This window comes from Rhamphochromis longiceps, linkage group LG14 (assembly GCF_057381845.1).
Source record: "Rhamphochromis longiceps isolate RC_006_pf linkage group LG14, R_longiceps_female_GT1.1, whole genome shotgun sequence".
NCBI lineage: Eukaryota > Metazoa > Chordata > Actinopteri > Cichliformes > Cichlidae > Rhamphochromis > Rhamphochromis longiceps.
Genome location: NC_140570.1, coordinates 29,063,541 through 29,077,263, shown reverse-complemented (window position 1 = coordinate 29,077,263; position 13,723 = coordinate 29,063,541). Strand labels below are relative to the sequence as shown.

Sequence of the window (13,723 nt, the reverse complement as noted above, 5' to 3'; positions counted from 1 at the left end):
TCATTTCAAGAGGTGCAGCGAGCTAGAGGGTTATTTCTTTGAAAGAGGCAGCTCTGTCAGTCCACTTTTCCATTTTGAAATAAAGGAAAAAGAAAACTTTCAGTCCAAAGTTTGATCTTGGATGCTCTCCTTATTGTTGACCTTTTAGGTCACTTAACCTCCCTTAAACGCTCTCCTAAGGGTGGCTTGTGTTACTAATTAGTGAATGACACACAGCCGCATGCTTATCTGTTTCATCAGAGTTGCTGTGTGTTGCTGCTGTTGCTGAGTGACATCAATTGGCAGATGGACATCGCACCAGGCTTCAGGCTAAAGAGTTATTTATCATTAACTAAGAATACGTATATAAGATTGCCAAGTTCCAGCACAATAACAGGGTTTGTCTTTAATTGTTGTATAGTTGTACCTACTGGCATGGAAATCGCACAGAATTATACTAACATATGTCTTGTCTGTCTTAAACCTGTAATCATTTATCTATTAAACACTGATTACATAACAAACACCAATTAAGTCTAATATAAATGTAGTCAACATAATTTAAATTTATTCAAATTAATTTTTCTGACATCTTTTTGTGTCCATTGCTGACAGGGTGGAGGTCCTGGGGGCAGTTGAAACTCTCTTTCCAGATAGATTAAAAAATTAAAATGTTCTGCATCAAATGAAACCACTGAATTTATGCATTAGCATCACATAAAGGCTACCTGATATGTAATTGAAAACTGGACGTCCTTTGTTTGTTTTACAACCTAAACTATTGAGTTCTGCCACAGTACACATATATCATTTTTCCAATTGCTTAAAATAGAACTACAGACTGATTTCAGTGACCTAAAAATATTCTAGTGTTTCATCCAGGGTTACTAAGTGGAGCCGAATCATCAGCTATGAGCTGATGGAGAAGTAAACAATTAATCCTGTATTTCTGGTAACTAACAGTCTAAATACATTTCAGGAATGGTTTGTATTCATAAGTGTCTGTCACAAGTTTCCAAAGTATAAGGTAAAGTCAAATATCTTGTCTAAACTCTAAATTTCAGTTTACTGTCAGAAATCTCAGAAAACATTCAAATTTGATGAGCTGGAACACTGAACGTGGCTGCTGATTTGTTTTGTCTCAGATATTTGATTAATCAACAAATTATTGAAGCTCTAAAGGTTAATGCACTTACAAACAGGTAACAAGAAAGATGTGCACAGTGGTTAACATTCAGGATTAGATAAAGTCTAAGCTGTTTAAGCCTCAGGTTAAATAAGATTAAGAAAATATAGAAAATATATACCAGCAAGCCTGCTGCAAGGATGAGTATTTTGTGGGATGGCTGGAAGATACTGACTATGTTTATTACACTTGATTTATAGCAACACATCCTATAAGTAAGAATGGTAACATCCCTCAGGTGACAGGCTATCAATACTATGTAAGTGAAGCTAACAGTAAACACTGCTGACTGTTATTTAAACAATAAATACATTCTCGTTCTCTACGTTTACATTTATCTTGCTCAGGCAAATGTCTAGATGACTGATTAATGTGTTACACGACCGCAGAAGCAAACTATGTGCTGTTTTATCTGCTGAATTCTTTAGTTCAAGTTAGGAATTGTCAGTCAGGAATCTGCAACAGAAAGTTACCTTCTGCAGAGTGGAGGGAATCATCAGCAACATGCAAGCCAAATAACAGTCGCAGAGACATAAAATGACACATGTGAGTGGTTGAAAGAGGAGGAAGAGCATGAAAGGCATAACAGACAACAAAACACAGGTACAGGTTGAGGATAGAAAACTGAAGTGACCCAAAGACAAACCAATACTGATAAATAATAAATCACAGCTCCACATGCTGACAAGCTGCACAGGGATTCCTCTGTTTGGATTCTAAATGAGAAAAGTGCAGAAGACATCTAGCAGCTTTATGCTCTCGACAATTTGCAGCTAACTGATTAATCACTGCTGATGGGCCTAATCCGAGTGTAAACATTCCCAAACTACACCAAACAGCTGGAGCCAGAGAGAAAATGTGCAGCTTTTGAAATGCAGAGATTTGGCTCGGATTCCTCATACTTGCATTAAGCCAATTAATTCACATGCTGCACATCAAAATTATATTAATACTAATGGGATAAATCAGCTGTAAACTCATGGGATGCAAGTAAAATTAAAAACCTAATCGGTCTATGTTACAGACGGAGGAGTTTGCATTGATGGCCATGACATTATAGGTCACAGTTTCTCGAAAACGATACACCTTTTGAAATACTTAAGCGGGATTACAAACACTGCTAATCAGTAGGGGTGATGGGTTATCCTGTTGGGTAAGAAACAGCTACAGCAGTAAAAACTAATCTTCTATTATCCCCACTACAGAACAAACCTGTGTCTTCAGTGAAAAAATGAAAAATGCCGTCTAGGGACATAAAAGAGAAGAAAGGCAATCAGAATCACTTGTCTGCACAAATGACCACCTGAATCTCTAATAACACTTCACTGAAGAAATCAGGAAGACACATTTCTGTCAGATGGCTCCAGAAAGGAAGAAAAACAAATCATTTTAGGAAATGATTGCCACATTTAAAGTAGGGAGACAGAGCCAGCCTCCATGAAAATGAAAGGCCACTTTACGGTCTAAAAAGGTAGCTTGAAGTGATGTTCTTCTGACAGTATTTTATGTAAATATTTCAGCAAACCTCTATCGCATTTGATATTTCAGCAAACCTATATGACATTTGTTCAGTTTTATCAATTACTATGACTAAATGTTAATGATCTGGCCTTTAATTATGATCTTAGTTCTAAAAAAAAAAAAGAGAGAAGGGGTTTAAGTCCAACTTTCGCCTTTGCCATTCAATAACAACATAATTCAATAGCAATATATATACACAACTATAAAGCTATCTTTTTAATGTTTTTAATTAATGCATTTTAAATGAATCACTTACTGTTGTAAGTGTGGCCTGATGAATACAACAGACAGAAGAGCAAATGGATAAAAAAAATCAATGATTAAGAATGATAAAATAGAAGGAGAGATGATCAGTACACAGACAATATATAAATCATACCAGCACTCCCTCAAAAAACATCTATTGCCAAACAACAGAGGGCGCTAAAAACTAACTAATGTGTTGAGGTTTCACTGCATGCTGGCTTCTACAGAAGGATGAAATCACACTTCAGGGTGACATGAATATTGACATGATGGGCTTGAAACATGGCTTTAAAACAGGATATCTGAAGCAACTGTGCAGATGGCTCTAAATGATACCTATGTGATGAAATCAGTATTTAATTCCATATGTAAAAACAAGCAATCTGGCTTTAAAGATTTGGTTATGGCAGAAGTATTTCATGAACTAGAAAAATCAAATAAAAGCAAGAAGGTCAGAGAGCTGCTTCGTAGAGACGGAAAAGCGGTTTTAAAAAGACATACATGGAATGAAAGGAGACAGGTGAAAGCTTTTGTGGCATCATCCAAACAGTCTTAGGACCAACTCTTCAGCGAGTTTTTATAGAGAGACTGAAGGTAATATGTTTGTGGAGACAAGAGGTCAGAGAGGTATACTAAAAGCATTACAGCATGCTGTAAACTGTAACATGTGCCACTTACGAACAGGCTCCGTCTTCAAGAACGCAGCGTTGCAGCTTTCACCTTCACCCTTGCCGTTGACGGCTGACAACTTCACTTCGTAGCTCGTGTCTGGCTTCAGGCCTGTGACTGTTACCTCACCGATGGAGCCTGTTACAACAGCAGAACACCATGATCATTTTGGTGAGCACTAAAACAAACAGATCTCCTGTTCAACCAATATATGCATAATTCGTTGCTGCCCAAGCAAACACCGATTAGCTCAATTCGCATTTCATTCCAACAATGTTTGAAAAACTGATGAATATATTTAGAGTTGGTCTAAAACTAGACAAACAGTGACAGCTGTTTTATATGTTGCACTGTCATCTTAAATGTAATGATCCCTTTTGGGATGATGATTGCTTTTGATCAAGCTTTTTATATAAATTATATTGCTTTTATGTACACTTCCGTGTTCAATTCCTTTCTAAAGGGGTGACTTGTAGGTTAAAACAAAAAAACTAAATTCATACCTATTTCTTAGAAATAATCATTAACTTTTGTATTTTACTTTGTAGGAGACATTTAGGGGAAACAAACACCAGAGGAAAGGAGTCATTGTTACCACTGCTCTTAAAACTCTGTCCGACCACACTGTACAGGGCAGAGATGTGCACTGTGTAGTCTTTGCTATGTCTGTACTGTGAGTTGGTCAGTTTTCCTAGTCTGACCTTAATTTCATGATTTCACCATTTTGAATTATCATGTTTCTACAGGAAACACGAAAGACTTTCCTGCCTTCACTGTGCAGGACCCACTGCTGTATCTGTAACAAAAAACAAGGCTGTAAGTGCAGACATGAGGGTGTTCCAGACGATATAATTGAGTTTCACGTGAGACATCTAAACCAGGACTGCGTGAGACTGACAGCTGGTGCTTTTTCTTCAGTTTTGCTGGCAGTGGTCAGCATAAAGCTAGACAAAGTGTGAACTACAAGTCATCTATTCTAATGTTTGCTGACTTTCTCATACCTAAATTTAATAGATTTGGCTGATAGCAGTTGATTCTTGTGCATCAGTTTGTGCTATGGCACTAATATGCCAGCCCAATCTAGTACAACACAGTCAGAAATGGACTCTTTTATCCTGATCTGTGATATCAAAATAATAATGAGGCCATATAAGGCTGTTGTTTTTATTTAAATAAATATTTTCAACGTCTTACAGTATGTGTCCAAACAACTGTAGGGATCCAAATTTATTTTGTCATACATGACCTAGTTTGGCTGCTCTCCCTTTTGTGACTTCATGACCAAGCCATGTTTCTGTGTCGAGGGTATCAACAACTCTAAATTACGTTTTAGTGCATATATGGACATATTTGTCAAAACGAAAAGAAATCACGTTCACACAGCCTTTTAATCGCTTTGGTTATAAAACAAAAAGCTGCTGAATGCAAACCTTCCTTCCTTTAATACAGGTCATCTTTACTGATATGATTTAACAAAATGTGAAAAATCTAATTAACATTTTTAACATTAATATGTATTTCTATCTATTTGAATTGTACTTGGATATTTTAAAAAAAAATGTAGTTAGACATTAAAGAACAAACAAACATCACAATCATGTTTCTGTGTTATTACCATCTTGGACTTCATAGACTTTCTGCACCCAGCTGCCTCTGCCACGCATCCTCCACTGAGCTCTATATTTGAGGACAGGAACGCCTCCAGTGGATTCAGGCTCCTGAAACTGGATCAGTGCTGTGGTGGAGAATGGCCTCACCTCCACGATGGATGGAGTTGACGGAACCTCTGTGAGGGGGAAAAAATCAGTGCAGTTACAATAAAAACTTTAAGATTGCAGCACACCAGCATTGTCAGACTCCATTGCTATATCAGAGTAACAGAATGAGCCCACAGCTCCTAATGACCCCACAGTGCATCTAAAAACCGCTTCATCTTCGTAAGAAATCTGTGATTTATCGTGACAGTAAGTCTGGTTCTCTTCTACTGAATTCTGTACACTACTGACATCGTTTCAGAAAATAAAAGGCAGGAAAAAACATTTAAAAGCTCCTTATGACCAACAGATTCAAGAACAAACCATTCCCAAGTCAGCCCTAAAGATGATAACTCCAGAAAGAAAACCACTAAAAAAAACAGTAAGTGCCTGGTTGGATGTTTGAAAAGACCAAAAGTTCTGAGAGACTGTTGAGTTTGATAAAACTTTAAATTGGAAAAGGAGATTTCATAGATTCAAAGACCTTGCAGTGAGTTAAGCAAAGCTTAATCTTTAAATTTAAAGTGAATATTAAAACTGAAGAATATGCAAAAGCTAGTTCAAAGACTTCTGTAATTGTACTTTGATTAAAGTTTAGAAAATAAAAAAGGATCCATCCTGTGATGTACACAATGATTAGACAATTAGTTCTTCATTTACAGTCTGCCTTTGTTAAAAAAGGTTTACTTTGTTTCAGCCAGCAATGAAAGGCTTATTTAAGAGAAAATTACATTATTTAAAAGTATTTAACCTACTGTGATTGTCCACATCTGAATAATGGTGGCTGTTCTGAACTCACAAACTCTAGTGTGAGTAGTTTTGTATTGCATCACTTTGATCTTCTAAATTAAAAGGCACACTGTAATTACTGTGGTTGCCCATGTTCGGCTCTGAGTGAACAATGTAGTGTTTTCAATTAATTCACTTCTGATTGTGGCTTAAGAGTGGCATTATCTCTCTGCTCTCTGTTCCATTTGCCTAATGGTACATTTGTCTGGGAAGTCTATGGTGTAGGTCCATGTTACAATAAAATGCTATACCTTAATATAAAAAAGTCTTTTACTTTATACTGCAAACAGTGCAATGTTAGTGGTGAGAGGTTGAGGTAAAGTTTAGTTGTAGAATAACCAGAGGGAACATTACATTATCATGTAGGTTACACATTCTTTTCATCTTAATCAATTTATCAGCCATCGATACAAACACTGATCTGTGTAATCTCACGTCATGGTGGATGTTTTGGTCTAATGCCATTTGATCATGGATAACAAAAAAAATAAATAAAATCTGTTTTCCCGAAGCCTTAAAAAACCTGAAACAAAAACTACTATGTGATCTAATGAAATTTACCTACTCATCATTTTTAAGCTGTTACTGAATCACGATCACATATAAGGCTGCTTGTTTTTTGTTTTCAAATTTTAATTATGCTGAAAATCTTGGCACAAACACTATAAATGCAAAGTAAGAATGGATTTTGAATCACAGCATTGCCACTGACCAGCCTGAATGAGCAGGAACTCCTTGGACTCTGTGCCCATCTCATTTGAAGCAGTGCAGTTATAGCTTCCAAAGTCATTTTCAGACTCGGGGGTTATCTGGAGGGGGGGGGGAATAAAGCAGTAAATATACGAAGGGCAGTGTACCAAAACAGATGAACTAACTTGTGTGTCAAACACTGAAGGTGACCTTTTTGTTTGTCCATTAGAGTAGCCTATTTTTATTTGTTGCTGTGAGCTCTCCTGCTGCTGAATTATTCATGAGATTTTTTTTTCCCAACAATGAAGCTGAAAGAAAACCCTACACTTCAAGTCTGTGCTCATGAAATCTTGATGACACATGGGGTTCAGAGTGTGTGTTTGTGCACACTGTGTGTATATGTACATTCATTAGAGAGATAGAAAGAGGGATTAAGTCATGGTGTGACACGGGTGTTCGTACCTGCAGGAAGCTGGCTGAGGGAGTCCTGAAGATCTTAATGTTGGTGGTGTTTGAGTTGGGGAGCTGCAACCCGTCTCTCAGCCACACAATAGAGACATCACTGGGATGAGCTTTGACCTCACAGCTGATATTGGCAGGATTCCCCTCCCAGGTATACACTGCCACAGTACCATTTATCTTAGGAGTATCTAGGAAATAAAAACGGATACAACCTGTCAATCCATTTCAGGTGTTATTTAACAGTTCAGTTATAAATAGTCATAGTGACTTGCAGTGCTATTTTTTTTAATGACTAGTGCATGAGTGTACTCATTTTGTAGGGCTAAACACTTGTATAAAGACAGAGGGAAACACTTACAGCGGACCTCCATATATGCTGTTTGATAATCCTCTCCGATGACGCTGTGTGCTGTGCAGAGGTACTGACCAGCATCTGTATACTTGACATACTTCAGGGTGAGGGAGGACACACGAGCGTGACTCCTCACCACTACGTTTCCATCCGGGCTCTAAATGGAAGTTAAAAATGGCTTTGTTTAGTAAAAGAAATTAGTTAGATCAGTTCTTATAAATAGATATTATGCACATTTACATAAAGAATACAATTATGCAGAAACACGTGACCTTGAAAAAAAGTATTTAAAGTCCACTTTTACAGAAAAGAACAGAAACTGAAAGAATGAAACAAGCACAGACTGTTCTGTAAAGCTGCAGAGACATAAGGGCCCAGTTGACAGTGCAGAGGAGCTTTTCAATAATTGATGTCAGAAGGCATTAGAAACCATCTAGGGCTTTTCACACACAGGGCTTACTTGTGAAATATGCTGATGCATTACCTTACGTGTGGCGCTTGCACTTTTACACTAAAGACACTGGATTTAGTGTCAATCTACAACATTTTATTTCTTTAAGTTAATTACTTAAAAATAAAATGTTGTGGTGTTGTGGACTGTATTAGGTTGAGGAACTCTCTGAACCTATATCCAGCTCCAGTGTCAGTGAGGAAGAGGAAGCACACGCCAAGTCACAAAGCATCTGAAGCCACTCAAATAATAACAGACAGCTGGCTAATGAGATGTGTAAATGCACTTCCCTCTCTAAACCTGGTTTCATTAACTTGATATGCGGTGTTACAGCATCCTGACATGAGTAGCTTCCCAACAGGGTCAACAACTTTGTGTTGTTGTGGTTGTTGTTGCCATGTGACACTTAACTGCAGAGTGTAAAGTTTCAGACAGGCTGAATTTCCCCTTTCAACGATACATTTTCCTGTTATGTTATTACAATATTTCGAACAAACTCTGGACATTATTGTCTTGTGACAGATGTTTTTACTGAACATATCTGTAATATCTAGCATAATTAAGCATTATTCACAAACTCTGTGGATTTGGGGCTTTAGCACAAAGCTCTTACACAGTAAGATGCAGCATTTTTGTGAATTATTCCTTTAACAAGGTGCTGCAGGGCTGAATATTTGAGCTTCCCTTTTGGTTGCTTTCATGGCTTTGATCCAAGCTACAGGCAAAACAATAGCCGAATGCTTTTACACATATTGAATTAGGGCCCAGCCTGGGCAGCCATGTAAGAGAAACCCTTGTTAGTTTGTATTCAATTTCAATAGACAAAGCATGTCTGGGGCATTCATTATGCATAGCGGGTAGCAGGACCAGGGAGACACTTACATAACACGCTACCCTTGTATTGTGACCCCGTGCAGGAAGCATTCTCACTCGACCCCTGTGGTTCTGTTTCTGAGTCCTGCGTCTGTGCAACATGCCACACTATGCACAGCTATGTGTCATAGTAAGTGAGTTGACTCCAATATGGAAACCTTTTTTGTGTCATTATTTTATGATAAAGTATGAGCAGTTTCTCCAGAGCTACAGCCTCTCGTTTCCTATATGAAATCCATCATGATTATTGTTATTTAGCAAAGAAAATGTATGCCTTCACGCAACTTAATATTGTGATTCATGCATTTTTTATAACAATATATTTTCAGTATAAATTCATAGTGCACCGGAGTTGCTGTCTACTGGAAACATCCGTGCTGAATTTTGTGCTCCTTGCGTAAAAAGGCATAAAACCATTTCGCACGTCTATGAGAAAATGAAGACTTTCGCGTGTGCGCTCCTGTAATAAAACCAAGCTGACAGCAGAGCTCTCCCACAGATTCTTCTGCTGTACCAACAGAAGAGACACAGAGGGAGCATCAGGGCATAAAATTGAGATTGCATTGAAGACATGTTAAACTCGTGTCTCACCAAATATTAAACAGCCCACAGTACAAAATCACCTTCCCTTCTGAGGCTTGTCAAATGAACACTAAGCTTCCTACGCCTTTGCAACAAACATGGCTCCTCACCCTCACCCCCCCACCCCCCCACCCCCACTGTGCAATTCATAATGGGATGTCTTTGAGAGATGTGCACTTATCAATTCAGAGCACAGGTGAACTTTTAAAACAATATAATTATGTGAAGTGAGTGAAAATGTGAAGTGAGTAATTCAAAGTGATTGCCTTTTCCATTAATGTAAACCGTTCCATTTGTGACCTGAAACCACAAATATGCTGCACAGATATGAGTGCCCACATTTAACTAAAATACTCCTCTTATATATATTAAAAAAGGGAGGCATAACTCTTTTTAAGTAATGCATGTGTTCAGCAGTGGAACTTGCTGAGATCATCAGTCTTTTAAAAAAAATGGAAAACGCAAGCAACTAGGATACGCTGTTTGAGCTTTTTGGGGTTGCCTAATTTAAATATAATCAGCAGATCATTAATGTAAATGTTCAGAACGATTCATTTTGCTCAGATTTTCAAGATAAAAGTGTTCCAATTCACAAATTCAACAGCTTAGTATTGCAGATGCACAAAAATCCAAGTGCATCCATGTGTAAATCATAGTTGTACACAAACTGAGCAATTACTGTCAGCATGTGCCTGATGAGAAAGGCTCTTCCTCCCCTCCTGTGGTGAGGTGGGTGAGATTTTTTATTCCACACTTTCTGCAGGTGCTATTAATGAATGCGTATCAGCTGACAATCGTAATGAAAAAAATACCAACAGCTGTCACGACCGAATAATTAAGGCCGACTGTTAGAAACACCCCTCCTTAAACCTATTAGCAGAAGGAGTAAAAGGAAAAGACCAATTCTCTTGATGTCCAGTGCTTCCTGCAATGTAAAAATAAAACAGCGTGGCTATTTAGGGAACCGAATGGTCTAAGAATACACATTCATATCTTGTTAAATAGTACTGAAGTAAAAATAGAAATGGCAACCCTAATATCTGATCTTGCTCCTAAAACAGAGATGGGCTGATCAACAAGGCACTGCTTTGTGTGAGCGATCACTTCTCTTCAAGAGTCTGGATCCATTCTTTTTGTCACCATTTTTCTCGTATGTAAAACACATTCTATAGGGAAGTGCTGTATATTGGAGAAAAGCTTATGTGGGCAGCTCTTTCACTTACTGCCAATTTTCGCTTTCTTTCAGAAACAGTCGCTTGTTCTCATACTCTGTTGCTGCACAAAGGCAGCTTTTATTTCCTCCTACAGACATATTTAGCCATGTTCAAATTAAACTACTGTATACACTAATGTCAAAAGTATACTCTGAAGTTATAATTAAGATTTAGCGGTGGACAGGATGTGTGGGTGGGGGGACAGAGAGATCTGAGGAACAAAATCTATTTCTGCAGAAGACAAGTTGATCACATGGTATAACTGTAACTGTCATGCGTGTAATAAAATGCTTTTGCTGATGTCCAGGCATGACAGGTAAAAGGTCAGGAGAAAGACAAGAAAAAAAGACTGAAATAGGCTGCGATTTGTTAAGAAATCTAAGGAACACGGCGAGCAAAGAAACACAGACTTGCACTGTCCTGTTTTGCTACTGCTTCTCAGAGCTTATGCTCTCCCCAACCTTATTTGATCAAGAATGTTGATCTGCATCCATCCAGAATTGGACTAGATTCCCCTGACATGAAAGATGGATCGGTGTAAGAAAAAGTCATGCATTTAGAATACCTTGTGTTGCTCAGGCCGAGTCCATGATGCCTGTAGAAGACAGAGAGACGAAAAAACAAAAAGGCAGAGCAATTCTTAGAAAGCAATCCTCACCCTGTCAAAGCTGGGATGTTGCACACTGCATCCCAGTTAAATGACCAGTTTATTTTTTTATGCATCTAAAGTACCTGAGCTGAATGTCTGAATTTACTAAATTAAGAGTCTGCAGACATAACGAGATGTATGCTTTAGATGTTCTCTCAAGGGAAGCCTATTTTAGGAGGACAGGAGTTTCGTTTGAAAGGGAAATTTTGTGGGGATGTTTACAGTCTGTGCCTGCCTGTACGTGAAGTAAGTCTTTTGGCATCATGATAGCACAAATGCTTTGTGATAATAAGGTTATTGGTTCATCAGGAAGAGGTGAGTCTGGTACGCTGTAACAACAGAGTAATGTCTCCTTGGGTAATAGAGGAATTATCGCCTCACAATCCATTTCTGAAGGCTGAAGCAATAATGTGAGCCCAAAAGAATGGAATTTACTCTTTATCTATGAATATAAAAAAGCCCTCCCAAGATCGAGAAGCAAGTTAGTACCCTAGTCAATCAAGCCCTCTAACAACACTTGCTTGATATCTCAATAAGCAATGAAGGAGGTTCAAATAAGCAATTTGCTACAGCTCATCCTCCACACCATGTGAGACCTGGAAATAAATCTCAGCCTACAGGTGGCCTTTTTAAGTCATTTTGAAAGTCCAATGTTCTGCTCATTGTTACTTACACTATGAAGTTCTGTCTTTTCCTCCTTTGTCACTGATATGCTTTGATTGTACTCAAAAATAGCCTTAAAACAGCCAGGAAATGTGATTTGCATGATGAATACTGAACTTTCTAAGCTATAAGAAATATAATGGCTTTCTCCTTGTTAGATGTGGACTTTTAAAATATTCCGTTTTTTTGTGTTATAAGAATGGATCCACTGAAGCTGTACTAACTGACCAAAACAATACTACATTTAAATATTCAGAATACTGTTTTTTAGCTATTCCGGCATAATAGCAAATATATGCACATACATTTTAGAAAATGACCACGTTACAGTCTAATACAGGAAGAAGAAGAAAATCACCTTTCTCTAGATAAACAAGTGATTATCATCGACATGTTGGTCAGTAACACATCGAATGAAATAAAGAATTTATTTTACACCAAAGCACATAAAACGTCACACCTAAGTAACATGGCAGACATCATGCCACATTAAATCACAAGAGACTGCAAAGCCCGACTTTACAAAACAGAAAGCTTTTTTGGACGGCATGCTGTGTGGATTTTATGATGCTGAGGAAAATGTTAAGCATGACAATGAGATGTGATGGCCTACGCAGTGAAACAATTTTGAAGCTTAACAAGGAAAATGAGAAACAGCAATTTCATCAGGCGCAAATGCAAGAAAAGTCAAATAAATGAAAGCAAATGGTGGTATCACTGTAGGGCAAACAAAGTGACTCAAACCATCAATGTTCACATCTAAAAATCACCCCTATATTGTCCCCTCACAATCACTGCAAAAGGACATATAGTGTGGTTGAATTCATCTTGTTTTATAATGGTTAAGTAGTTATATCACTGATGAATGTTAATCCTCCTCAGCGGTGAAAAATAAAGCCAATACCGAAGGTAGAAAGAGGAGGCAATAAAATTCTTATTAGAAGAGTCATGTCCGAAGCTTACTGCATGAATATAAATTCAGCCCTTTCTTAAGAGCAGTTTAACTCCCCTACTGGCACAATAAAATACACTGTGCACCCTACATCATTACAAGGAGCAGTTGGCTGCAAATCAGTACTGAGAAAGAGCAGTAGCCCAATTAAAACATAACCTAACAGTGTGGAACATAACCACCTCATTCACATCCTCGTCTGCGGCGCTGCCTCTGCAGTAAGTGAGCTGACAAGTATTGCTGTCATATCTGTGACAGGTGTTTGTTTAAGACAAAAGGACAATGAACAGCGGCGGATGCATGCGTGCACAACAGAAGACGCCGTAACAGAATCACTTCTCCGAGCAAACGCGAAGAACAATATGGTGATGGCTCCCTTGGGACTTATCATTTTATTGTTCCTCCCTTCCATGGAGAATTAGCCCCGCTCTTTGTTCTGACATGAATTGGATGTCAGTTCAAAGAGGATAAAAAAGCAGACATACTAACACAAACACATAAATATAAAGAACTGCTTCATTTACTGAGTGAACCCCGGATGAAAATGCTGAGCCTCAGAACCTTTGCAGTACATCACAGAAAATGGACAAGCATTTTAGTTAGTGAAGACATTCTTGCATCACATCACTACTGAGCCAGCCAGCATGCTGTAAATGAGTAGCCTTTTGTGTTTGGAGAAAACAGTGTTCTC

General features: G+C 38.1%; 1 protein-coding gene across 4 annotated transcripts in view; it reads right to left on the bottom strand.

The window, feature by feature from the left end:
- ncam1b (neural cell adhesion molecule 1b) overlaps positions 1 to 13,723 on the bottom strand; it is an 84,094-nt gene that overhangs the window by 11,251 nt on the left and 59,120 nt on the right. For 3 of the 4 annotated variants that reach the window (XM_085380006.1, XM_085380003.1, XM_085380004.1), the window contains 6 exons: positions 11,334 to 11,363; positions 7,655 to 7,805; positions 7,297 to 7,484; positions 6,857 to 6,953; positions 5,217 to 5,387; positions 3,611 to 3,739 (listed from right to left, as the gene is read on the bottom strand). In XM_085380006.1, coding sequence (XP_085236132.1) covers positions 3,611 to 3,739; positions 5,217 to 5,387; positions 6,857 to 6,953; positions 7,297 to 7,484; positions 7,655 to 7,805; positions 11,334 to 11,363 — 766 coding nt within the window. The remainder of the gene's footprint in view (positions 1 to 3,610; positions 3,740 to 5,216; positions 5,388 to 6,856; positions 6,954 to 7,296; positions 7,485 to 7,654; positions 7,806 to 11,333; positions 11,364 to 13,723) is intronic. The other variant, XM_085380005.1, reaches the window with a different exon arrangement.